This window comes from Mobula hypostoma, chromosome 23 (genome assembly GCF_963921235.1).
Source record: "Mobula hypostoma chromosome 23, sMobHyp1.1, whole genome shotgun sequence".
NCBI lineage: Eukaryota > Metazoa > Chordata > Chondrichthyes > Myliobatiformes > Myliobatidae > Mobula > Mobula hypostoma.
The window spans coordinates 45,098,867-45,126,468 of NC_086119.1; the positions used below are offsets into that span (position 1 = coordinate 45,098,867).

The following is a 27,602-nucleotide window of genomic DNA, read 5'->3' on the forward strand; positions in this document are numbered from 1 at the left end:
AGCCAAGGAGAAAAGGCCCCCTTTATTCTGACTATTTGCCTCCTGCCAGTTTTCTATCCATGCTAGTATCTTTCCTGTAATACCATGGGTTCTTATCATGTTAAGCAGCCTCATAATATGCAAAGGTCTTCTGAAAATCCAAGTAAACTACACCCACTGACTCTTCTTTATCTATGCTGATTGTTATTTCTTCAAAGAATTCCAACAGATTTCCTCCGAAGGAAATCATGCTGACTTTGACCTACATTATCATGCACCTTCAAGTACTCAAAATCTCATCTTTAATAATGGATTCCAACATCTTCCCAACCACAGAAGTCAGGCTAAATGGCCTATAATTTACTTTCTTCTGCCTCTCTCTCTTCTTGAAGAGTGGAGTGACACTTGCAACTGCAAATACTAGTAATAGCAATTGCACTCAATTCTGCCCCAAGACACTCTCGAATTTCTGGCATACTGTTATTGTCATCCACAGTGAAAACTGAAGCAAAATACATTAAATTTGACCACCATTTCTTATCCTCCATTAATACCTCTCCAGTACCATTCCTGCAGTTCAATACCCATTCTCACCTTTCTTTTACTCTTTATAGATCCAAGAAAAGATTTGGTATTCTCTTTGATATTATTGGTTGGCTTACCTTTATATTTCATCTTTTCCCTCCTTATGGTTCTTTTTCACTACAGCGACCTTTGTTTTTGTAGGCTTCTCGACCCTCTAGCTTCACACTATTTTTTTTTGCTCTATTATATGCCCCCTCTTTTGCTTTTATGCTGTCTTAGACATCCTTTGTCGCCCACGGTTACCTCACTCTCCCTTTAGAATACTTATTCATCTTTGGGATGTATCTATTCTGCGCTTTCCAAATTGCCCCCAGAAATTCAGTCATTGCTGTTTTGCTGTCATCCCTGCTAGGGTCCCCTTCCAATCAACGTTGGCCAGCTCCTCTCTCACGCCTCTGTAATTCCCTTTACTCCACTCCAAATGTAATAATAATACATTTGACTTTATCTTCTCCCACTCAAACTGCAGGGTGAACTCTATTATATTGTCATCACCACCTCCCAAAGGTCTCTTTACCTTAAACTCCCTAATCAAATCTGGTTCATTACACAACACCCAATCCTGAATTGCCTTTTCGCTAGTGGGCTCAACCACAAGCTGCTCTAAATAGCCATCCCAAAAGCATTTTATAAATTCCCTCTCAGCACCAACCTGATCTTCCAGTCTACCTGCATATTGAAATCTCCCATGGCTATTGTAACATTGCCCTTTTTGCATGACTTTTTTAAATCTCTCATTGTAATTTGTACCCCACGTCCTGGCTGCTGTTTAGGGGCCTGTGTACAACTCCCATCTGAGTCGTCTTGCCCTTATATTTTCTTAGCTCCACCCACAAGGACTCTACATCTTCTGGTCTGTCACCTCTTTCTAAAGATTTCATTTCATTTTTTTTATCCACAGAGCCACCCCATCCGTTCTGCCACCCTGCCTGTCCTTTCAATACAATGTGTTTTCTTGGGTGTTAAGTTCCCAACTACGATCTTTTTACAGCTACAGCTCAGTGATGCCCACAACGTCATACCTGCCAATCTCTAACTGTGCTTTAAGATCTTCTACCTTATTCCATATATTACATGCATTCATTTATAACACCTTCAGTCCTATATTCATCACCCTTTTCAATTTTACCCCCTTGTTACACCTCAACTCATTCCACTGACTGCAATTTTCCCCTCTCCTTCCTCACATTCTCACTACAAACCACAACTACTTGTATACCAACTGCCCCATCCACAGCTCAATCACTCTACTTCCCACCCCCCTGAGGGTTTAGTTTAAACCCTCTGAACAGCTCGAGCAAACCTGCTCACAAGGATATTGGACCCCTTGGGTTCAAGTACAACCTATCTTTTTTGTACAGGTCGTACCTTCCCCAGTGGAGATCTCATCTTGCATGATGCATCATAGTGGAGATATGAATCTATTTACCTTGATCCTCCTCAATGTCAATTAACTTGATGATGAACTCTTTAAAGAATATAACCCCGTGTTGAATATTGTTCTGTATTGGTGCCATCCAAATTTCCTTTCCTCGAGCTTCATTGGCATCCATGTTTCCAATGCTTTGGATGGCCTGCAAGAGAGGAGGCTGGAATATTTACTCTTAATTCCGTAAGATGATGTAAAAAGATTGGCAGAGCAGAACAGCTGGTGGAGTTGCTGTCTTACAGCACCAGTAATTCTCATCCCTGGTACCATCAGTGTTGAGTTTGCACATTTGTGGAGGAACAGAGGGATCTTGGGGTGCAGGTCTATAGGTCCCTCAAAGTTGCCACATAAGTTGAAAGGATGATTAAGAAGGCGTATATGGTGTGTTGGTCTTTATTAGTCGGGGGACCGCGTTCGAAGGTTGCAAGGTAATGTCAATGCTCTATAAAAATCTTGTGAGGTCACACTTGCAGAATTGTGTTCGGTTTTGATCACCTAGGACGTGGAAGCTCTAGAGAGGGTGCAAAAAAGATTTACCAAGATGCTGCCTGGAATAGAGAATGTGTCTTATGAGAAAAGAATGCGTGAGCTTGGGATTTTCTCTTCGGAGCAAAGGAGCACGAGAGGCAACTTGATGAAGGTGTTTAAGATTATAACAGGCATAGATAGAAGAGACAGACAGCATCCTTACCCAGGGTGGCAATAGCCAACACTAGAGACATCCTTTTAAGGTGAGTGGAAGAAAGTTCAGAGTTGTCAGAGGTGTTTATTTTTACATCGAGAGTGGTTTTTGCCTGGGGTAGGTGGAAAAGCTTGATACAATAGGGATATTTAAGAGACTCTTAGATAGGCACATGGAAGTAAGACAAATGGAGTTATGGGATGTGTAGGAGGGAAGGGATAGTTTGATCATTGAGTAGGTTAAAGGGTCGGCACAAGATCATGGACAAAAGGTTGGTATTGTGCCCTACTGTTTGCTGTTCTGTTTTATTTGCCCTGTGACTGTGGCATTGAGTGCATTTACCCTGGAAGCTCCAATTTCCTCCCACATCCCAAAGACATGTGAGTTGCTCAGTTAAATACCCAAGTGTATAGGCAAGTGGTAGGATCAGGTGGGAGCGCATGGGGACATAGGGAGAATAGACAGGGTTATAATGAGAACAGACAGGGATATAGGGAGAACAGACAGGGATATAGGGAGAATAGACGGGGATAGAGGGAGAATAGATGAAGACAGAGGGAGAGTAGACAGGGATAGAGGGAGAATAAACGGGGATATAGTGGGAATAGATGGGGCTATAGGGAGAATAACAGGGATATAGGGAGAATAGATGGGGATATATGGAGAATAAATATGGATATAGGGAGAACAGATGGGGATATATGGAGAATAAATATGGATATAGGGAGAACAGATGGGGATATATGGAGAATAAATATGGATATAGGGAGAACAGATGGGGATATATGGAGAATAAATATGGATATAGGGAGAACAGATGGGGATATAAGGAGAATAGATGAGGACAGAGAGAGAATAGACAGGGTTGTAATGAGAACAGATGGGGATATAGGGAGAATAGCCGAGGATAGAGGGAGAATAGATGAGGACAGAAGAAGAGTAGACAGGGATAGAGGGAGAATAACAGGGATGTAGGGAGAATAAACGGGGACATAGTGAAAATAGATGGGGCTACAGGAAGAATAGACAGGATATAGGGAGAATAGATGGGGATATAGGGAGAATAGACGGGGATATAGGGAGAATAGATCAGAATATACGGAGAATAAATATGGATATAGGAAGTCTAGATGGGGGTATAGGGAGAATAGACAGGGATAGAGGGAGAATGATGGGGATAGAGGGAGAATAGACATGGATATAGGGAGAACAGACATGGATATATGGAGAATAGATGGAGATATAGGGAGAACTAGTGCAGGAAAGGGATTGCTCTTTGAGCCACCATGAACATGATGGGTTGAGCAGTCTCCAGGGTTGGAAGTAAATATGTAAAAGAGGGAAAGAACAAAGATTGTTGTTGGATCCTTCACAACCTCAAAGTGTTCTATAGTCGATGAACTGTATACACACAGATTGAGGGTATCAAGGAAATAGAAAAGATGGACAAGGGCAGGGTTGTAACTGGAGTTAAAGGAAAATGGAAGAGACCCATTGATGGTAGATCTGGTCATGCCTTTTCCCAGGATGGCTCACCTTAGCCAGAAGCAGTAATGTCCTGCTGGTCCGTGCATCCGCGTGCTTGGGACGTAGGTAAAACAGTTTGGGAGACATGATGGCCGGTGAGAAGAACCGTAAGCACAGAAAGCTGGTGACTGCTACATATTTGATGTTCTGCATGGAAAACAACAGGAGGATTAACAGGAGCCCATTGGTCATCCAAACTGGGACAATGCCTGTGTCCATTAATTTAAGCACCTGAGAAAAAAGCAGAAATTCCCTGAATAATTTGCATCATGAACGGAATACAGGCAGTCCCTCGGTTACATGGATTCTGTACCTGAGAACTATCCATAAAGCTGATCTCACCGTAAGTCAGAAATACCCATTTTCTAAGCTACACATATTGCATCACTCGACATACACTAGTTTGAAAAATGTTTTAAAAATATATGGGAGAATTTCTGTCATTTAGATCATTCATAACCCAAGATCCCCTGAATGTTATTATTGTTCAAAATAAATTATTAAAATTAAGACCCAGAGGCTGATTTCATGGCCATTTAATTGTGAAATCCTTTTCCCTTCTTTCAGTGTTTACCTCATATGGTTGCAATGGGGAGTGATATGAACCCACCTTTCCTGAATTCCACTTATAAGCTGGCCTAAGTACCTCTTCTTGTTGAAAGGGTATGTGTGTCCAGCCATAATGCACCCCAGTGGAAGACAGAAACTTCAGAGAAGGGAAGCAAGATTGAATCACCCACTTTCGATCAGAATCAGGTTTAATATCTCCGGCATATGTCGTGAAACTTGTTTTTGTGGCAACATTACATTGCAACACATAATAACAAAAACTGTGAACTACAGTAAGTGTGTGTGTGTATGTACAGTATATAATAATTACATTACATAGGTAGTGCAAAATGTAAGGAGGTAGTGTTCTTGGGTTGAATGTTCAATCAGAAATCGGCTTGCAGAGGGGATGAAGCTGTTCCTGAATCACTGAGTGTGTGCCTTCAGGTTCCTGTACCTCCTTCCTCATTGTAGCAATGAGAAGAGGGCATGTCCTGGGTAGTGGGGGTCCTTAATGATGGATGCCATCTTTCTGAGGCATCGTTCATTGAAGATGTCCTGAATGCTATGGAGGATAGGGCCCATGAAGGAACTGACCGCGTTCACAACTTCCTGCAGCTTCTTTTGATCCTGTGCAGTAGCACCCCCACCTCCCTACCAGACAGTGACGCAGCCAGTTAGAATGCTCTCCACAGTACATCTGTATAAATTTGTGAATGTCTTCAGTGATATACCAATTCTCCTCAAACTTCTAATGGAATATAGTTGCTGTTGTGCCTTTTTTGTAGCTGCATTGATGTGTTGGGCCCAGGATAGGTCCTCAGAGATGTTGACATCCGGGAAATTGAAATTGCTCACTCTTTGCATGTCTAATCCCTCTATGAGGACTGCTGTGTGTTTCCTCGACTTACCCTTTCTGAAGTGCACAATCAGTTTTTAGGTCTTACTGACGTTCAGTACAAGTTTGTTGCTGCAACACCACTCAACTAGCTGATTTATCTCACCCCTGCCTGCCTTCTTGCCAGCATCTGAAATTCTGCTTCCTATCCCGGTTCACCTTTGTCATTAATTAGGAGCTTATTTCTGTATTTTATTGTGAAAAGAGGCATTCTTAGTATTGCTAGTTGTGGACTCCAGGGGAATGGTATATGTATCCTGTGTCTTTGCACTGCTGACGTTATGGTTGTTATGAATGCAAACAGTCTCTAATATCCAAGCAACACACACAAAATGCTGGAGGAACTCAGCAGGCTAGGCAGCACCTATAGAAAAGAGTACAGTCAATGTTTCGGCCGAGACCCTTCAGTAGGACTCTGCTGAAGGGTCTTGGCCTGAAACGTTGACTGTACTCTTTTCCATAATGGCATGCTGAGTTCCCCTAGCAGTTTGTGAGTGTTGCTTGGATTTCCAGCATCTGCAGATTTTCTCTTGTTTTTAATATCCAATACAGGCTGGGTACCTTAAGAGAACATGTGAATCAGGAGAGTGGAATTTGGTTTTATGCAAGTAACATAAACATAAAAGGATTCAAATGGACGTTTGGTCAATGTAACACAAACTAGCCCGGACAGATCAGAGGTGACACAATTGAGATGTGGAGTGATGTTTCCTGCTGTGAGAGAATCTGGAATTGGGAGTCACTGACTTAAGGTAGAGGTGAGGAGAAACATTTCTTCAAAGATTGTGAACCTCTGCAACTCTCTTCCTCGAAGGATGGTAGAAACAGTCTTCGAATATTTTTAAGGTACTGTAGAGAGAGATAGATTCTAGATAGACAGGGGTGTGGAAGAATACTGGAGTAGAAGAGAATATGGAATTGTGGTTACAATCAGTCCAGCCATAATCATACTGAATGCTGGTGTAGGCCCAAAGAGACCGAATGGGTTAATTCTGCTCCTAATCCAAGCATCTGTGTCTACGTTCACATGCTTTTCTTATTCCCATGGTGATGGTAGGCTGATCGTTTAGTGTTACTTCACTTATCAGACCAAATGAAGACCTGGAGACCTTGGGAAGGCAGGGAAGCCCAGTGATAGAAACATAGAAAATAGGTGCAGGAGTAGGCCATTCAGCCCTTTGAGCCTGCACTGCCATTCAGTATGATCATGGCTGATCATCCAACTCTGAACCCTGTACCTGCCTTCCCCCCATACCCCCTGATCCCTTTAGCCACAAGGGTCATATCTAACTCCCTCTTAGATATAGCCAATGAACTGGCCTCAACTGTTTCCTGTGGCAAAGAATTCCACAGATTCACCAGTCTCGGTGTGAAGACGTCTTTCCTCATCTCGGTCCTAAAAGGCTTCCCCTTTATCCTCAAACTGTGACCCCTCATTCTGGACTTCCCCAACATCGGGAACAATCTTCCTGCATCTAGCCTGTCCAATCCCTTTAGGATTTTATATGTTTCAATAAGATCCCCCCTCAATCTTCTAAACTCCAACGAGTATAAGCCTAGTCGATCCAGTCTTTCATCATATGAAAGTCCTGCCATCCCAGGAATCAATCTGGTGAACCTTCTTTGTACTCCCTCTATGGCAAGGATGTCTTTCCTCAGATTAGGGGACCAAAACTGCACACAATGCTCCAGGTGTGGTCTCACCAAGGCCTTATACAACTGCAATAGTACCTCCCTGCTCCTGTACTCGAATCCTCTTGTTATGAATGCCAGCATACCATTCGTCTTTTTCACCGCCTGCTGTACCTGCATGCCCATTTTCAATGACTGGTGTATAATGACACCCAGGTCTCGTTGAACCTCCCCTTTTCCTAATCGGCCACCATTCAGATAATAATCTGTTTTCTTGTTTTTGCCACCAAAGTGGATACCCTCACATTTATCCACATTAAATTGCATCTGCCATGAATTTGCCCATTCACCTAACCTATCCAAGTCACCCTGCATCCTCTTAGCATCCTCCTCACAGCTAACACTGCCACCCAGCTTCATGTCATCCGCAAACTTGGAGATGCTGCATTTAATTCCCTCAGCCAAGTCATTAATATATATTGTAAACAATTGGGGTCCCAGCACTGAGCCTTGCGGTACCCCACTAGTCACTGCCTGCCATTCTGAAAAGGTCCTGTTTATTCCCACTCTTTGCTTCCTGTCTGCCAACCAATTCTCTATCCACATCAATACCTTACCCCCAATACCGTGTGCTTTAAGTTTGCACACTAATCTCCTGTGTGGGACCTTGTCAAAAGCCTTTTGAAAATCCAAATATACCACATCCACTGGTTCTCCCCTATCCACTCTACTGATTACATCCTCAAAAAATTCTATGAGATTCGTCAGACATGATTTTCCTTTCACAAATCCATGCTGACTTTGTCCGATGATTTCACCGCTTTCCAAATGTGCTGTTATCACATCTTTGATAACTGACTCTAGCATTTTCCCTACCACCGATGTTAGGCTAACCGGTCTATAATTTCCCAGTTTCTCTCTCCCTCCTTTTTTTAAAAAGCGGGGTTACATTAGCCACCCTCCAATCCTCAAGAACTAGTCCAGAATCGAAAGAGTTTTGAAAAATTATCACTAATGCATCCACCATTTCTTAGGCTACTTCCTTAAGCACTCTGGGATGCAGACTATTTGGCCCTGGGGATTTATCTGCCTTTAATCCCTTCAATTTACCTAACACCACTTCCCTACCAACATGTATTTCCCTCAGTTCCTCCATCTCACTAGACTCTCGGTCCCCTACTATTTCCGGAAGATTAATTATGTCCTCCTTAGTGAAGTCAGAACCAAAGTAGTTATTCAATTGGTTTGCCATGTCCTTGTTCCCCATGATCCAGTCACCTGTTTCTGACTGTAAGGGACCTACATTTTTCTTAAACAATCTTTTTCTTTTCACGTATCTATAAAAGCTTTTACAGTCAGTTTTTATGTTCCCTGCCAGTTTTCTCTCATAATCTTTTCTCCCTTTCCTAATTAAGCCCTTTGTCCTCCTCTGCTGGACTCTGAATTTCTCCCAGTCCTCAGATGTACACACCTGGTAGCGATGCTGAGGGAATCTCGCCTCAACGCTCTTGAAGAGATCTCTGAAGGTGGCTCTGATCACAGGGGGGCACTGTTCCACTGAGGTTACTATGGCTTCAACCAGCTCTGTCAGGTACGACTGGAGGCACTGCACACTTTGTTGAATTATATCCATCTCATTCTGGCACCGGTGGAGCCCTGAACAACTGAAAGGAAAATGTCTTCATTATATATCCAACCGTTCGATTTCCCCTGCAATATGGTTATTCTTGCACGTCATATTTTAATGTCACAAAATGGAGTAGGTTTGTGATTTAACCATATAACAATTACAGCACGGAAACAGGCCATCTCGGCCCTTCTAGTCTGTGCGGAACGCTTACTCTCACCTAGTCCCACCGACCTGCACTCAGCCCATAACCCTCCATTCCTTTCCCGTCCATATACCTATCCAATTTTTTTTTTAAATGACAACATCGAACCTGCCTCTACCACTTCTACTGGAAGCGCGTTCCACACAGCTACCACTCTCTGAGTAAAGAAGTTCCCCCTTGTGTTACCCCCAAACTTTTGCCCTTTAACTCTCAACTCATGTCCTCTTGTTTGAATCTCCCCCACTCTCAATGGAAAAAGCCTATCCACGTCAACTCTATCTATCCTCCTCATAATTTTAAATACCTCTGTCAAGTCCCCCCTCAACCTTCTACGCTCCAAAGGATAAAGACCTAATTTGTTCAACCCTTCTCTGTAACTTAGGTGCTGAAACCCAGGTAACATTCTAGTAAATCTCCTCTGTACTCTCTCTATTTTGTTGAGATCTTTCCTATAATTTGGTGACTAGCACTGTACACAATACTCCAAATTTGGCCTTACCAATGCCTTGTACAATTTTAACATTACATCCCAACCCCTATACTCAATCAACAGGAATTCTGCAGATGCTGGAAATTCAAACCACACACCTCAAAGTTGCTGGTGAACGCAGCAGGCCAGGCAGCATCTCTAGGAAGAGGTATAGTCGACGTTTCAGGCCGAGACCCTTCGTCAGGACTAACTGAAGGAAGAGTTAGTTACTCGGCCTGAAACATCGACTGTACCTCTTCCTAGAGATGCTGCCTGGCCTGCTGCGTTCACCAGCAACTTTGAGGTGTGTTCCCTATACTCAATGCTCTGATTTATAAAGGCCAGCATACCAAAAGCTTTCTTCACCACCCTATCCATATGAAATTCCACCTTCAGGGAACTATGCACCATTATTCCTAGATCCCTCTGTTCTGTAATCCTTCTGTATTGTAAATTGTAAATTTATTGATCATTGTCACATGTAATGAGGTATAGTTTTGCATGTCCTCCATACAGTGAAATGACATCAGTGCACTGAAGAAGTATAAAGAAAAACAGCAGAATGCAGAATAATGTGTTAATGTGGCAGAGAAATTTTGGTGCAGGCAGACAATAAGTGCGAGGCCATACCGAGATAGATTGTGAGGTCAAGAGGACATTGTATTGAGCTGGGGACCATTCAATAGTCCTAAAAACAGCAGAATAGAGCTGCCCTTGAGCCTGCTGGTATGTGCTTTCAGGCTTTTGTACCTTCTGCCCGATGGGAGTGGGGAGAAGAGAGAATGTCTGGGGTGGGTGAGGTCTTTGATTGTGCTGACTGCTTCACTGAGGCAGTGGGAAGTGCAGACCAACTCCATGGAGGGAAAGCTGAACTCTGTGATGTGCTGAGCTATGTCCACAACTCCCTGGAGTTTCTTGCAGTCTCAGGCAAAGCAATTGCCACACCAAGCCATGATGCACCCAGGCAGGATACTCTCTACAGCGCATCTAGAAAATTAGTGAGAGTCAAAGCGGACACACAAGATTTCTCTAGTTTCCTGAGGAACTGGAGTTGCTGGTGAGCTTTTTTGGCCATGACATCTGCGTATGTGGTTGGACCAGGACAGAATATTGGCTATGTTCACTCCTTGGAGCTCTCAAACCTCTTGACCTAAGCTCTGTAGATGAAAAAAGCTCATGGACTGTCCTTCTTGAATTCAATGACCAGCTCTTTTGTTTTGCTGACACTGAGGGAAAGGTTGAGGTCATGACATCATGCGGCCGGCTCCCAATCGCCTTCCTGTACTCTGACTCAACGTTATTTGAGATTTGACCCACCACAGTGATATCATCAGCAAACCTGTAGATGGAATTGGAGTAGACTGTGGCCACACGGTCACGAGTGTACAAGCTGTAGTGTAGGGGGGCTGAGGACTCATCAAAACGGCTTTTGCAATCCTCCTGATTTGCTTTCAAACAGCTCTTCAAGTAAAATAAAATTAGTTTGGTTAGTTTCAAAAGAGTGCTTGTGATATTTAAAACAAACTCCAGAGGTTTCGGTTGTAGGATAAAAATCTCAAAGGAGAACAATGAAAGAAGATTACTGGTGACCCTCCTCCCATTGTAAGCTGAAGCGAGACTGCTCACTCTGTGGAATAATCTTCAATTCCATTCACAACTCCTCCACATGTGAACTGAGTCATACTTGAATGTAGCAATGGCCAAGACAATATTCAGGAATTGGATGATAAGTGGCAAATAACATTCACACCATAGACATGCCAACTAATAACTATCTCCCACAAGACAGCTTAACGTTCAAGGGCATTACCATCACTATCCACCGCCCCCAACAGTCTGAGTGTTGACTGACTAGAAACTAGAAACTTTTGTCAGAATCGCAGCAATGCCAGCAAGAGAAAGAGAGATTTTAAGTGTAGGTCAGGAGATGAACATCTTGTGGCATGTGACTCACCTCTAGATACCCTACAGCCTTTATGCCATCTATAAGGCAAAGGTCAGCAGTATGATGGAATATTCTCCCCCTTGCCTGAATGAGTGCAGGACCAATGACTTACAAGAAACCTTGGGCCATCCAGGAGAAGGAAGTCCATAATCCTATCTGATACCCTTCTGACAATCCTAAACATTCATTCTCTCCACCACGTGCACACTGTGGCTGCAGTGACGTCTACAAACCATTCGGCAGTTACTTGCCCGGGCAACCACCAAAGCATTTCCCAAACCTGTGGCCTCCATCGCCATGGCAGCACCTCCAGCTGCAGGTTTCCCTACAGGCCATACACTATCCTGATCTGGACACATATTGCCTGTCTTTCATCGTCGTTGAGTACATACTCTAGAACACTCTCTCAGTCAGAATTATAGAGTTTCCTTTACAAGAACTACATATGCCCAAGAAGCCAACTCATCACTACGTTCTCAAGGGCAACTAGGGATAGGCTATAAATACTGGATTTGCCCATATCCTACAAGATCAATAAAAAAGGAAAACAATCTCAGAATCATCCAGACATTTAAATGCCAAAATAATTCTTCAGCAACACTCACAAAATGCTAGAGGAGCTCAACAAGTCAGGCAGCATCTATGGAGAGGAATCCACTGGGGTACATTTTAGTACATAAGAAATTGGATTAGTTTGCATAAGCGTCCTGATGAAGGGTCTGGGCCCGGAATGTCGACTGTTTATTCTTCTCCATAGGTGCTACCTCACCTGCTGAGTTCCTCCAGCATTTGGTATGTGCTGCTTTAGTTTGTGTATCATTACCTGAGCTGACACCAAGGAATAAAATGTCTATTATAGCACACTACTGAGCAAGAGTTAGCATTACATAGAGCAAGGCAGGTTTTTGAAACCATTGGCAGCTGTGAGGGAACCTTGAGCCAAATTCAAGCACCAATCCATTGGCAAGTCTTTTGCATTGATGGCAGTGCCTGGGCAGGTTGGCAGGGTGTGCGTGCTTGATGATTACCCTGCTTCCTTGAATTCCACTTTATTGGGATCCAGCTCCACGTACTTTTTCTCTTCAAACACCCGATTTATGGTTGGTCCAAGGATACTGTGCAAATATTGCATCCCAGCCACCTGCAACATTCAACAAAGAAATGATTGCATTGCAGAGAGCAAGACAAACGCCAGTGACGATTAGCATTTAATCCTTAGGTTTCCCAGCTTTCAACTCTCATTCACATAATCATCCAGCTTGGAGGATGGCCAAGGTGTGAGTGCTTGCTCTGTCAATTAGACCCAGCCCCTGCTCCTTCCAACTTTCCATTTCGGCTGCATACCCAATTTCCCTTAGAATGTAACTGCTCAATCTGCCCGCATTACAAGTGTACTCCTGATCAGAGAAGCTCACTGTGTATAAAAATAACACTTCAAGTTCCTTCTGATTTTTCTTTTGCCTTATATTTCTCATCCAAACCTGCACTTACCCTCATTGGTCTTAATAGACTAGCCTCCGCAGTATCCGGGACATTTTCAAGGAGGCACCCATCATTAAGGACCACCACCACCCAGGACATGCCCTCTTCCCATTGCTACCATCAGGAAGGAGGTACAGAAGCCCGAAGACACAAACTCAATGATTCAGGAACAGCTTTTTCCCCTCTGCTGTCCGATTTCTGAATGGACAGTGAACCCATGAACACTACCTCTCTACTTGAAAAAAATTTTTTTGCACCACTTATTTCATTTAACTAACACGTAAATATACTTACTGGAGACTTCTGATTATTATGTATTGCATTGTACTGCTGCCACAAGGGCAACCAATTTTATGACATATGCCACCTGATTCTGATTATTATTTTTATCAGGGTACAATCGTTTTTATGTTTATTGTCTGTTTCCTTCTAAATTCTACCCAGCCTTCTTAAACAATCCCTTGGTTCTCCTTTGCTGAGGTTTTAAATTATCACAGTCTGCCAACCTACTGCTACAAATACATAAACCTCTTAGATTTATTGTAATCTTAAATTCCTCCTGCCAGTTGTAAATGGACCTCCTTCCTGCTGTTTATAAAAGAAAATTTATCATTATTTCTTTAAATTTTAGCCATGGCCAGCCAACTGTTATTTCTATCAACATGATCTTTCCAATCAATCAGAGGCAATGCTCTCTCATATCTTAGTAATTCCCTTTGTTTAGATGCAAGACTCTAATTTCAAAATAGACAACATCGCTTTCAAGCTTATGTAAAATCATATTACATTATGATCACTCTCCCCCAGTGTCTCCTTTACAAGATTACCAGTTAATGCTCTCTCATTACACAAAATGCGATGTAAAATAAGATCTTTCCTAGTTTATTCCTCAAAATATTAATCTCGAAAACCATTCCATGAGCTTGTCCTCACCTTATTTATCTCCACACGGACATGCCAAGATTATGATGGATTCTTATTTGCATTTTTCTCTTTTACATTTTATTTTTAAGTTCATGTTAATATTTAGTTTAAACAATGAGTGTAAATGGCATCTTTGAGGTAAATAGACAGAGCTGAGGAATCAATGTTACTGCAGGCTCCAGAGAGTCCTCTCATTCAATCTCATTCAAACCCAAGAACCTTAAGTTACAGCAGCATTGGTGTGAGTCACTGTGACACTTCCTTTCCCTTCACTGGATCAGCATTAAAACCCATTAAAGCTTTATTTTGTTACCTTCTTCACTAAAACATTACTTCTAACGAGACCTTAGTCAATAGCCCCATGAACAATTCAACCTTTGATGCTCTCAGCCCGGAGAGACCGTAAACCCAATTGTACAATTCGGAATATCATGGAATGGCTACAGTATGGAAGGAAGCCACCTGGCCCATCTTGTTCTTGCTTTCTAACAGAACAACACTTTCTCCTGCCCACTGTGCTCTCTACTTTAGATTCTTTTTCTTCACGATTGAATACCAGCTCTCTGAGGACTTCAATAATCTTGCACTTAAGAACCTCATGGATGTAGTACTGAGGGAGTTAATCATGGAACTACAGATGGTGTTAGAGTGAAGTGTATTAAACACTTAAGCAGAGAATTGTGTACTGTAACAGTTAGGTGCAAAGGAGAGGATTTTTCTGTAACTTCAAAGAAGTTAAGATCACATCTGGAGTATTGTATATAGTTCTGGTCGCCCCACTATAGGAAGGATGTTGAAGCTTTGGAGACGGTGTAGAAGAGGTTTATCAGGATGCTGCCAGATTTAAAGGAGATGCTATCATGAGAGGCTGGACAAACTTAGGTTGTTTTCCCTGGAGCAGCAGAAGCGGGGGAGATATGATGGAGGTTTATAAGACTATGAGAGGCATACTTAGAGCAGACAGGGTAGAAATGTCTAATGCTAGAAGGCTGAGAGGGGGTAGGTTCAAGGGGGATGTAAGGGGTAAGATGTTTTACTCAGAGAGCAGTGGATGCTTGGAATGCACTGCCTGGTATGGTGGTAGAGGCAAATAGATTAGAGGCTTTTAAGAGACATTTAAATAGGCACATGAATATGAGGAAGATGGAGGGTTATGGACCCTGTGTGGGTAGGAGGGATTAGCTTTTGGGGGTTTTTTGAATTTACATTTTAGCTGGTTCGGCACAACATTGCGGGCAGAATGGGCGGCTCCTGTGCAGTTATGTTTTACGTTCTATCCTGACCACAACTAATCCACAACTAAATATCACAGGAAGAGATGGGTGGAGTTCAACTTCAGGATTGAAAGTGCGGGGTGTTCCTGATGTTGTCCGTGCAAAACCTAAACCATTTTGAAGCCCGGTACTCAGTTACATGCTGTAGTTAGACACCAACACCCGACAGCCAATCCTTGCAGCTTGGTGGTTGTTGGCAGCAACCTGCACACCTGAGCAGAGACAGGGGAAATCCACTCACTTCACTGATATACCAGTGATTATTGCTGAACATTTAACTCAATTATACATCCACTTAGTTGCACCTGCACGATACTTTATCGGTATCTGACTTTATCTGTACCTGGCTGAATCTTCACCACAGTTTGGGAGGTTCACACGGAAAACTATCTACCTCCATCAGCATTAACAATGAAGGTACTGCTTAATAATAAGTTAGATTTATTTCTGATTTGCTTCTTACCTTTAAAAAGCATTCCATGGATTTGGAAGCTAAAGAATTATTTCGGAACAATGTATTTGGTTCAGCTGAAAAAGATATGAAAAAATACACAACTTCAGAAGAATTGAAATGATCTGAGCTTTCTCAGTCTGTATTTGAAACTGTTCCAAATGTGGATAAGGGAAGTACTTCCCAATATGTTAAATTTCAACAGCTTTTGGGATATATATTTTCCTATCAGTCAGAAATATAAATCTGCTTCTGTATGTACTTTAAGATAACCATTAATAGCCTGCAAATCGCTGTTTTTCTGGCATTTAAACATTTTCGATACCGTGGTACTGTTTGTGAAAATTGCATGAAGAGTTGTGTCCGGTGATCTTGATATGGCCTCCTATAAAGTGGTGAGCAACACATCATTCTCTCTAACTTCTGCCATCTCCAAAGGGATCCTACTGCCAAACATATCTTTACACCCCCCCACTCCGCTTTCTGTGAAACCCTTGTCCACTTGTCCCTCCCCACTAATCTCCCTCCAGGCACTTATCCCTGCAAGTGGCCTAAGTGCTACACCTGCCCATTCACCTCCCCCCTCACCTCCATTCAGGGCCCCAAACAGTCCTTCCAGGTGAGGCAACACCTCACCTGTGAATCTGCTGGGGTAGTCTGTTGTGTCCGGTGCTCCCAAAGCAGCCTTCTCTACATTGGTCAGACTTGTCATAAGTAGGGAGACCTTTTCGTTGAGTGTCTCTGGTCCATTAGCCAAAAGCGGGACTTCCCGGTGGCCAACCATATTAATTCCAATTCCCATTCCTGTTCCGACATATCAGTTCATGGCCTCCTCTTGTACCTTGATGAGGTCACCATCAGAGCAACACTTGTCTAGGTAGCTTCCAACCTGATGGCATAAATATCGATTTCTCCTTCCAGTAAAAAAAAATTCCCTCCCCCTCCCCTCTTCTTCTATTGTCCCCTTTGGCCCCTTACCTCTTCTTACCCCTATCACTTGCCCCTGGGTCCCCTCCTCCTTCCCTTTTTCCTATGGTTCACACTCGTCTCCTATTAGATTCTTTCTTCTCCAGTCCTTTATCTTTCCAACCCACTCAGCTTCACCTGTCACTTTATAACTAGCCTCCTTCCCCTCCTTTTTTATTCTGTCGTCTTTTCCCTTCCTTTCCAGTCCTGTAGAAGGGTCTTGGCCCAAAGCATCAACTGTTTATTCATTTCCATTGATGCTGCCTGACCTGCTGAGTTCCTCCAGCAATTTGTGTGCATTGCTTTGGACTTCCAGCATCTGCAGAATGTCTCGTGTGTATGAAGAGCCAGTTGTGAGGTTCACCAAGTACTGATGTTGGATTTCTCTGTGCCACTTTGAACACTAATTCTCCATTTGGCCACTGTATGCTCTTGCAGATGCCAGCAGGTAGCCTAGCAGATATCACCTCTTAAGTAGACATACTGCAATGCAAGCAACACTCTTGCAGCTAAGGGAAAGTATTACCTCTAAATGCTGCAATGATGGGAGGGGAGGTGGGGCGGCGGGGAGGGGGGTGGTCGGGAGTGCATAGCGACCTGGATGGGAGGGTGAAGAATGGAGCCTGCAACAGGCATATGTTTCCGCACACAGGGGCCTCACAGCCAGACATTTACGGCAGGACAGCCTCCAAGGAAAGCCTTGTGAAAGCATGACTATAGTGTGTGAAAAATGCAGGAAAATGCCTGTGCCTGTTCTGTAGGTCGAAGGAAAAGTAGTCAAAGTCTCCTTCTCTTGATAATGGGACATGGGCAACCTCCCTAATGCAGCAGTGAACAGAGAAGCGTGGTGGAGAACAGCAGTCCGGAATGGTCAGTTGGATTGGTCCTGCTGAGAGAGACCACTGTCCACTCACGAGTCTGTACTGAAGTGGCAGGAGGACACGCATCTCAGTGGGGACCACAGCCACAGGATGAGTGTTAGTCCTTTAATTCGCAGCTGAAACGGGGTGATTATGACGCAAGAGAATCGGAACTTCTCGGCGTGGGTAAATTCTGTGCATTATGCTTTTCTTGAGGTTATTCTGGAAAAAGTTGCAAGGGCAAACAAAAATCTGGCTGAAATTGCTCCACTCTAGGGGACCTGCCAATTTTCACCCCCTCAGGGCCTTCAGTGCAGTTGTGCAAAGGAGCTCCTAGGTCACCATGTTGATCAGATGAGGATTTACAGAATATACAGTTCAGCCTGCACTTGTCACTGAGAAGCAGTTTACCAGTGATCCTGGAAGTGTCATGCTGTCATCAAAACTAGGACAAATTGGAAATAAGATAAATTTTAAGTTTAACAGAATGGTAGTGAATTAAGGTGAGGTCTGTGATGGTGTGGAGACCAGGAGAGAGTGAATGAGACTAGTGGTGGAGGTACTGGTTGAACGTGTGCTCGGAGAACTTGTAAGTAGGACAGGAATAAAATCTGGAAAATACAAAAGCAAAGAGAGAAACTTGGAAAGATGAGACCTAAGATTGGAATGGCTAATTATCTGAAATTGCTGAACTCATTGCTGAGTCCTGAGGGTTTCAACATGCCATGGTGTGATACTGTTCCTCAGATGCCGAATAGCATAGGCAGCCGAAGATGCGGAATTCTGAATAGGAGTGGGAAGGAGAGTTAAAGCAGACTTTCTTTTTGTTCCCTCCAAGTCTCTCTGCAATTCAATGCTTGTTTAATCATTCTTCCAATTCTGTTGAAAGGTCCTCAACCCGAAACCTTCACTTTCTTTCTCAGTCCACAGATGCTGCCTGACCTGCTGACTGCTTTCAGCACTTCCTCTTTCCGTTTCAGATTTCTAGCATTCACAGCTTCCTGCTATTAACACGTTGACAATGTTGGTGGATAAACTGCCCTATAAGCCATTTTATCAGATCAGATAAAATATACTGTTAATAATGTTGTCAGCAAATGTATTAGATGATCTGTAATTGTAAAAATGCTTTCATGCACAGCCTATAGGAACAGAGCCCATTTTGCAACAGCTTTTTAATCACAACCTTTCGAAGCATTTTTATGCATTGAGTTTAAAAAAAACTAAATTTCTTACTTGTTCTGTCCAGTTCCAACTTAATGACATAGTTTAAGAATTGCTTTGCCAGCCCTTGCCCCAGGAAGAGTTTAACCAGATTGGTTGCAACCTCCTGTCTGTTCTCAGTAGTGGTGAGATCATCAATCAGTTCCAGCAGGTTCCCCTTCTCACCCTGTGGGAGTAAAGAACGTGGACAGAATTGTCAATGTCTCAGAATGGAGAGTCCCTATTGCTTGGTTAATGAGTGTTCGGGTAACCCAGAATTGCCTGTTATATTCAAAAGGGCTCTCTAGGCAAGCGAATGAAGTGAGATAAAGAACTAGATTTACAAATTAGGAGAAAGTTGGAAAAACCTTTGCTCTGAAAAGTTATATGGATCATGCCTTTGTAGAATAAGCTTCATGGAATGAGTGACTTGGTTAAACTGCACCTGGAGTTTTATGTATAGTTCTGGTTACCATGGAAGCATGTGGTAGCAGTAGAGAGGGTGCAGAAATATTCCATCAGGATGCTGCCTAGCATGGAGAACTGTGGTTATCGGAAGAAACTGGTTAGGTTTGGGCTATTCTCACTAGAACGTAGAAGGCTCAGGGTAACCTTACAGAGGTTTATAAAATCGTGAGCAGCATAAATCTGATTCTTTTTCCCAGGGTATGGGAGACTCGAATCAGAGGCCACAAGTTTAGTGTGAGAGGAGAAAGGGCAGTATGTATTTTTTTCACATGCAAGTATGAGAATAGTTGAGGTTGCTCAGAGAGAGGAAGTACATGTTTTTTAATGCCTCCACATTAAGTCTGTCCTTTTAGAAAAGTGCTGTCCATTCAGAAAAGGTATGCTTAAAATTCCTTTACATCTGGGTATTCTGCCATGATATACTGCGGTGATACATTGCAACTGGATTATCAAACATTTCTGGAGAGCCACAGTCTGCGTGATAGCCTCAGCCAGTAGTCTGCCTTCTCCTCCTTCAGTGATCCTCTCTACAAATCCTGCGTCACTCTCTGTCAGTGGTAACTAGCATGGCCTAGCTGGGCAGTGAGAGTGACCCCAATTAGTGGCACTCTCTTCAATTAAAAAATAGGCATTTAATAAAGAAAAACCTTTCTTTTCAAACTCCTTGGTTCCCTTCTCTTTTAAGCTCATGGGATTCATAAGAGCTGCCAATTTAATTGTCAGAACTAAACACATAATTGGCGTTGTACCACATATACAGCAGCAGGTATGATGTATTAGGCATATTCTCTTTATTCTTGTAAGGAAGTCTGTTTCAATCCACTTCTTTGTACTTCTTGTGTGTTTTTCCCCTGCTGTGGTTGGTGCTTCTGTAGGGGGACTGGGAGATTTGAGATTGCAGGCTGCTGCCTACGTATGACTAATATTTGACTTGCCAGCTCCTACTGCTTCCTCCTGATCCCCCAGTTGTTTCTGGAATCTACTCATGGGATAGGGACATTACTGGGAATGCGTATCATTGACAATTGCTGTGTGAAGTACACACAGCATTACTGCATAAACTTCAAACACTGATACTTAGCGTAACTTTGAATGCCCTTTTCTCCCCAAATAAAATATATTCTGCTGACGTAAGTAAAAGAGTGTATTCTGTTCTAGGACCTGGGCGACAATCAAATTAGTTTTTATGCATTATAGAGTAATCTGTATCTATGGAATAAATTACAGCCTTATTACTCAGTCCTGCATCATCCTTAATTCTGTAAAAAACTTTGTACTTAGATATAAATGTATTACTGAGGCACCCCATGGAGACACAGACTCCATTCATCAGTGAGAGAGACTTAAATAGACTGCATAATTTAAAGGAACTTCCCGTTAACACAGAATACATTACCATTTAATAAGCATGCAGGCTTCTTCAAAGACTAACAGAAATACAGACGGGAATCATTTACTTCGACAACAGCTCACCGGTGCGCATGCTGTTACTGCTCACTTAAATACTGCCTTAATCAACTCTTCAATTATGCAGGAATATATTTATAGTAAAAACTTGACATCAGCATTCCCGCAGCTGAAGAAGGTGGCTCACCACTACCAGGAGAGAAGAGCATATGTATTGCTCATGATGCAAGTGGATGCCATTCAGTTCATCATATCTGTGCTGACTCTCAAAGTAATTCCATCTGTCCCACTTCCCCTGCTCTCATTCACATGCCATCAACTCCTCTCCAGCCATCCAGCTACACTTAGGCTAATACTTCGCACCTCTTATAACTCATGTTTCTTGGCCTCCTGTAAGATTTAATTCAGCAAAGAAATTGCAAATGCCATCTGGAAGAAATCTAACCTACAATGATCATTTATATCATTATTCATCTGCATCACACATCTATTTAGAAAATCTGTCTGCTAGTTCTGATCCGTATTACAGTTCGGTAACTTCCGTCCAGAGACATTGACGAATGTGAGATTGATTCCTCCAATTCCTGGAGAATCAAAAGCTGGCTGAAGATGAGGAGAAAGAAAAATTAGGATTGAGATCAGATAAAAAGTTCTCATTGCAGAGATGTTTAGTCTTCATACCTCACTGAACTGAGGCCGTGGAGGTTTAGTGGCTGAATATAGAAGGCTGAGGCTGTTGAAACTTTGGACACAGCGTGAATCAGAGGATTTGGAAATTGGAAAAAATGTGGACCAGGTAGAGGATCAACCTTGTCTTATTTGATGTTAGAGCAGGATGGAGGGGGGTGAATGGCCTGCTACACCTTATATCGCTTACTTTTTAAGTTCATATGGAAGACGTTAGTCAACAATTTTCTTTATTGGGACAATTCGCTTGTTATAACCTACAAGGCCAATTACAGTAGTGCAAGACCTGGGCTTGAGATCCCTACGAGTTTCTGAATACATGGTACTCACCTACAGAGTGGTCTGAAGCAATGAAGCCAACAAAGGACCAGAGTAAAATTCCAATGCTATGACAGTCCTATCTTTTTGTTCGGGGGAGAAAGTGGCTTCAAAGGGCCAACTGAGGAACAGTGTTCAACCTAACCCTGCATTTAACCTACAACACTGAAAAATAAATCATTCCTCATTCCTCTCATTTACTGCCTACGGTGACTTGTTGTGGACAGATTGATTGTTACATTGGGTTAACCCTACAATGACCATTGGCTTTGAGGTATCTCGGACCTGGTGCACTCAATCATATGTTTTAGAATAGTTTGCTATAAAGTAATGATGGCAAATTGTTTAAGTCAGATGGACAGAAGTGCTTCTACACTAAAGTTAAAGCTTGTCCCTCACCAAAAAGCAACCACAAGTGGTCTATCTCTTCCACAATTACTCTCAGGCATGGAGGCCAGTTTTACGGTGATAATGCAGGTCTCCTTGGTCATGATCTGATCTTCTGGTAGCCATCCAATATTTCTTCATGACCACCAGCTATAAAATTACTGACCTAATTTTAATCTGTCACATTGTACCACTAAATTACCACAGTGGGTATCCACATAAGGATATAGACTGCTGATGATCAACGATCAGCCTCACCTGCAGCACAAATGGCAAGACACACAAAGGAGTTTTATCCAACTAACCTGACAAGCAAGAATGAGTGAAGGTTGGGGTTTAAGATTGAAATAATTTAAAAACATGACAGTACCACAAGTCTAATACTAGCATGTAATTCCCTCCTAGCATGCTTATCATGGTGGGTAGCATGGTGTGCTTGTCTCAAATTAATACGTAAGTCACACTATAGTTGCTAATCTTATTTAACTTTAATCTGGGGATAAAACGTGTTGAAATCTCCCTAGTGATTATAAGAATGACCATGGCTCTGGGAATTTGCACACCAAATGTACATTTGGGGTCCCTCTCCTCCTTTTGACTCTTCTCTCACTGTCCCCTAGTGCCAGGCGAAGGTAAACCCAACACAAGGGGCAATATTAAGGTGTTAGCATATCCAAAAGTGGATAATTTGCCAGCCTGGATGAAATATACAGAAGACTGTTACAAGACGAATGAGAAGAAACTACAGAATTTGTGATGATCATTTTTCCATTAATCCAGGCAACTGAAGCATTGATTAAAAAGAGAGGGAGGGATGAAATGGGTAATTAAAAGCAAAGGGCAAATGGTTGAAATTAATTCAGAAGTACAGGAAAATCCCTTCATTTACAAAGGTGCATAGTAATTAGTATAGTTTGTTAGGGAAAGGTCATGTCTGACTTACTTGACTGAATTTTTTTATGTGGAAATAAGAAGGTAGATGAAGGCAGGTGCTGCATTAGGATGTAGTCTATATGCAATTCAGCACGGCTTTTCCCAAAAGTCCTGCGGAGCAGACAGGTCATGTAAGTAAAGAGGCATGGGAACCAAGAGAGAGGGACAAATAGATCCCAAACTGGCTCAGCACCGGGAAACAAAGTTCAATGATTTATGACTGGTGGGGTGCTACCAGTGGGATCTCAGAAGATTCAGTCTTCTTACTTTGTTGTATATATTAATCACTTAGACTTAAAAATAGGGGGTATATTAAAGAATTTGCTATTGGTACAAACATGCCCAGGTTGACAAGGAATATGAAAGCTTTAGAGTGTAGGAAAGCATTGGTGGGCTGGTCAGCTGAGTGGAAAAATTGAAAATGGAATTCAATCCAGATTACTGTGAGGAACTGTATCTCGAGGAAGCACAAAAAGGCTTGGTATTTACAATAAATGATATGATACTGAGAGGTGTAGAGGTGTGTATAAGATGATAAAGGCAAAAAAATTCAGGTGAATTGACAGAATTCCTTTCATGACCTACACGTTCAAAATGTGCGAAGTGGCCTTCTGCGGTTCCGTAAGCATTTTAAGAATCAGTGATTTGACCATGAGTCAATTAAAGGTTCAAAATTTTGGCAGTAGGAGTACTTGGAGTTTTAGTTGCAGTTGGAGTTTGCAGACTGATGAGGCTTACAGTTGGCCAAATACCAAAGTTCCCAAGTATGGAACCCCACCAGTAAAGGGAGGTGGGAACATCTACATCCAGAGCTGAGTACTTGGAGCAAGGAAGAGCATAAGTCCTTCATCGAAGGCTTCAGTCACACTCTCAGTTGATGTTTAGTGGACACTGTTATTCCAAACCCATACCTATGATCTTTCTCTCCATCTTCATTTCAGGTCCAACCATCTACGTCCCACAACTTCCCATCACCTTTGGCTTTTCCTGACTGGTGGTCCAAAACACAGCAGATGAGCAGAAATTTCACCACCTGTCTGTGAGCTAGCCAATAAATCATTGCAATGGTTTGACAAAGCAATAGATGCAGACAATAGCAATGGGGTGTGCTTAAACTTTGAAAGACCTCTGCCAATATAAGCTGTCCCACTCTTAAGGTTATCCATCTCACCCTAGCCTCTGTGTAAACATCAAGGTCTTACAGATGTTCTCAAACCCAAGGAGAATGGGAAGGCTTAGGAACAATGCTATTCCCTAGGTGAATAGGGAATCTGAAGGATATTCCCAGTTCAAGATGTTTTCCGGTGAACCCACTGAGTTCAAAGGGAGCAGGAAATATCCAATCTCAGGAGACACCAAGATGATCACAGCCACTAGGTGAATAGTGAGTTGAAATGTTAGACAGAGACTGGTCCTTAAAACTACCTGGATGGTGGGTCTGACTACAGCTGAGGCATTATAAGGAAGCAGAACAACCCTTGACACAATGGGACAAGCTGTTCGCAGTGCACGGGGCTGCTGTCCGGTGTTTCCCCTTAACTGCTCATAGATAACAACAGCAGAAGAACCCCAAGAGGAATGATGAATGAGGACAGAACGAAGGACGTCACTCACACTGTTGGCTGTAACGGACTGCAGCAGTAGCTCAGTGAGGGGCTGGTAGTAATTGGAAGGAAGGACGCTCTCATCCCGCAGACGCAGCTGTAGACGCAGTGAACCCAGGTTTCCCCTGAAAAACAGACGTGCGTTAGATTGCAATAACAAGGTACAAGACGTTGTACTTCTGAGTGGCTGAATAGTACATCAGTCATAGCTTAGGTTGCAGGAATGGAGGGGATGAAGCAACTGACTGGGTTCTTCTTGATCCCTGGATACTGATGGATCAATAGTTTATCTTTGACAATTTACAGTATACTTTGATAGTATGGCACCCTGACTACAATTAGATAATAAATCTTCCACTGAGTTCAAAGGGAGCAGGAAAAATCCAAGCACTCTGGATCCCTGGCTCACATTCTGGACTAACTGGTGATCTAGTACCAGACATCAGGATTCCCAAACTGACTGAAGATTTATTGTATTTGAGGAACAATCGAACAAGTGTGAATCATGTCATGTGGTGAGTTCATTTGGATACAATAAAACATATTGCCACCTATCAGGTTTAGTCAGTGGTGCATAAAGATTTAAATTTGACAACATTGAATTGTGTGCTCCCCTTAATATACCAAATGCTTACAAAGGTTTACATGAATTTGCTCTTCCCTCCCCCTCTCCCCCTCCTCTCCCCTCTCCTCCCTCCCCCTCCTCTCCCCCTCCCCTCCCCTCTCCCCCCTCCCCTCCTCTCCCCCTCCTCTCCCCCCTCCCCTCCTCTCCCCCTCCTCTCCCCCCTCCCCCTCTCCCCTCCTCTCCCCTCCCCCCCTCCTCTCCCCCTCCTCTCCCCTCCTCTCCCCCTCCTCTCCCCTCCCCCCTCCTCTCCCCCTCCTCTCCCCCCCCCTCCTCTCCCCCTCCTCTCCCCTCCCCCCTCCTCCCCCTCTCCTCTCCCCTCCCCCCTCCTCCCCCCCCTCCCCCTCCCCCCTCCCTCTCCCCCCTCCTCCCCCCTCCTCCCCCCTCCTCTCCCCCCTCCTCTCCCCTCCCTCCCCCCCCCCCTCCTCTCCCCTCCCCCCTCCTCTCCCCTCTCCCCTCCCCCCTCCTCTCCCCTCTCCCCTCCCCCCTCCTCTCCCCTCTCCCCTCCTCTCCCCTCCCCCCTCCTCTCCCCTCTCCCCTCTCCCCCCCTCCCTCTCCTCCCCTCCCCTCCTCCCTCTCCTCCCCTCCCCTCCTCCCTCTCCTCCCCTCCCCTCCTCCCTCTCCTCCCCTCCCCTCCTCCCTCTCCTCCCTCTCCTCCCCACAGTTCATATGCCACCGCCCTCCACTCTTTCCTCCCCACAAGCCCCTGCGATCAGCTGCTTTTTATTACTCTTCATTCTCAAGTTTTCATTATTATACAACACACATCACCTGATCTTAATGCCTGCAATCAGCCCATATTTATACATTTGTCTCAATTTCTTCTAATACTTATGCTTGGCTTCATACTAATAGTGAACATCAGTTATTAAAAACCTTGGCTTACATTCCCCTTCATTATGCAAATCACTTTCTGAAAAACTTTAAAATCTCCATCCAGAACTTCTTTTTTGCAGTGAAAGTTTTAACATTTGAAATTATGTTTTAGGTACAAGTACGAACTTAGTTTCTAATAATATTGGCTCATAAATTATCCTTCAGAATTTCATTAAAACTTTTATTTTGAGGTCATGGGTTTTTCAGAGAGCTTGGGTTTGGATGAACCTTTGGTGAGTCATGACATAGTAAACTTGGTGGAGTAGGGTCAGGCTGGGAGCCGAAGGAAGTGAATGGGAATGCCGGTAATGCAAAGGTTTCAGTTTAAGTGTTCAACTGCCAAGCACGAAGACTGCCCCAGCCAGAAGGCATCAGGGAGTGAGAGGTAATGGATTAGGAGGAAACCCAATTGGAAGAATATGAAGAATATGATTGTTAGGAAATATCCTAGACTTAGGGTATATAGCAAAATAGTAACTTCAGTAACTAACTTCAGAAACCAACCTTTAGACCTGAAACCGTGCTGGTAGCTTAAAATTAAAATACAGCCCTAGTCAATAGGTTCCTAGAGCTGTGAACAGCGGTGAATTGAAAAACCACACAATGCTGATTAACATTCATTGTGGGTGTCTGGAGTGTGGGTGCAAAGAAGGAGGTGTGAAAATTATATGTAATTCAAAGGAAACATTGTAGATACATTGTAAATATAGAGTTGTTCTTTGACCTTTAGCATATAAAAAGCCATGTAATATTGGGTCAAACAGGCCTCTTCTCATTTTGTTGTATAAAGGGTTACTCCTTACCTACCAGCTGCGTCTGTCCGCTAACTTTGTTCACATTATACCAATGACTGGTTACAGGATAGGGATGACAGGTCAGGTGGGAAACTAGAGCATGATGGGGAGGGGTTGGGGTTAGTGTTGGCGGTGAGATTGGAGCAAGAGATGGGAGAAGATCAAAGGTTCTAGAGTTGGGATTGGTGGGGCGGAGGTGTGATAAGGAATGATCATGGTTTGTGAGGGTGGAAGTTGGACAGGGTCCAGGGGTAGGGGTAGGATGTGCCAGGATATAGTTGTGCTAACAAATGGCAGGCATGTCAAGGAGAGACCAGAGAATGGATGAGTTGGGGGAAATCAGGTCAAAGCTGAATAAGAGTCTGCTGAGGATAGCTGTGGTTAGTGAAGAGGTTTTGTTGGTTCGTAGGTTTTGTTTCTGGGGTACAGAGTTCTGATGTAAAATCAGTGATGGGAAGCCCCTTAATCTACTGGATTCAGTCCATTGTGCCTCTTTCTTTCAGCAAGACTTACTCAACTGCAGTAAATACAACCGCATCCTGTAGGTCATTGCATTCTGCAACATCAGCTCCCATTATCCTGTTGAGTTACTGGCAGACGACAGATCAATAACTACTCTCGGTGTGTGCTTCCCTTCAAATCAGAGGTGCAGGGAGCTTCCACTTTTGGAAACTTTAATCTCCCTTCAGTCTCCATCCATCCTATCCTGGGCACTGTGCAGGGAGTTGAAATTACACATGTTGATTGAATATGGATTGTGGAAACTGAGCATGTGCATGGATACCGACGAATTATCTCAGTTGTGTTGTGTTGTTACTT

The 27,602-nt window shown here is 43.3% G+C and overlaps 1 protein-coding gene across 1 annotated transcript in view; it reads right to left on the bottom strand.

Moving 5' to 3' along the window:
• Positions 1 to 27,602, bottom strand: part of rasa4 (RAS p21 protein activator 4) — a 283,641-nt gene that overhangs the window by 36,220 nt on the left and 219,819 nt on the right. The window contains exons 9-15 of the mRNA XM_063031375.1: positions 24,502 to 24,616; positions 18,721 to 18,874; positions 15,671 to 15,735; positions 12,556 to 12,668; positions 8,753 to 8,945; positions 4,212 to 4,349; positions 1,994 to 2,138 (exon numbers count right to left, since the gene is read on the bottom strand). Coding sequence (XP_062887445.1) covers positions 1,994 to 2,138; positions 4,212 to 4,349; positions 8,753 to 8,945; positions 12,556 to 12,668; positions 15,671 to 15,735; positions 18,721 to 18,874; positions 24,502 to 24,616 — 923 coding nt within the window. The remainder of the gene's footprint in view (positions 1 to 1,993; positions 2,139 to 4,211; positions 4,350 to 8,752; positions 8,946 to 12,555; positions 12,669 to 15,670; positions 15,736 to 18,720; positions 18,875 to 24,501; positions 24,617 to 27,602) is intronic.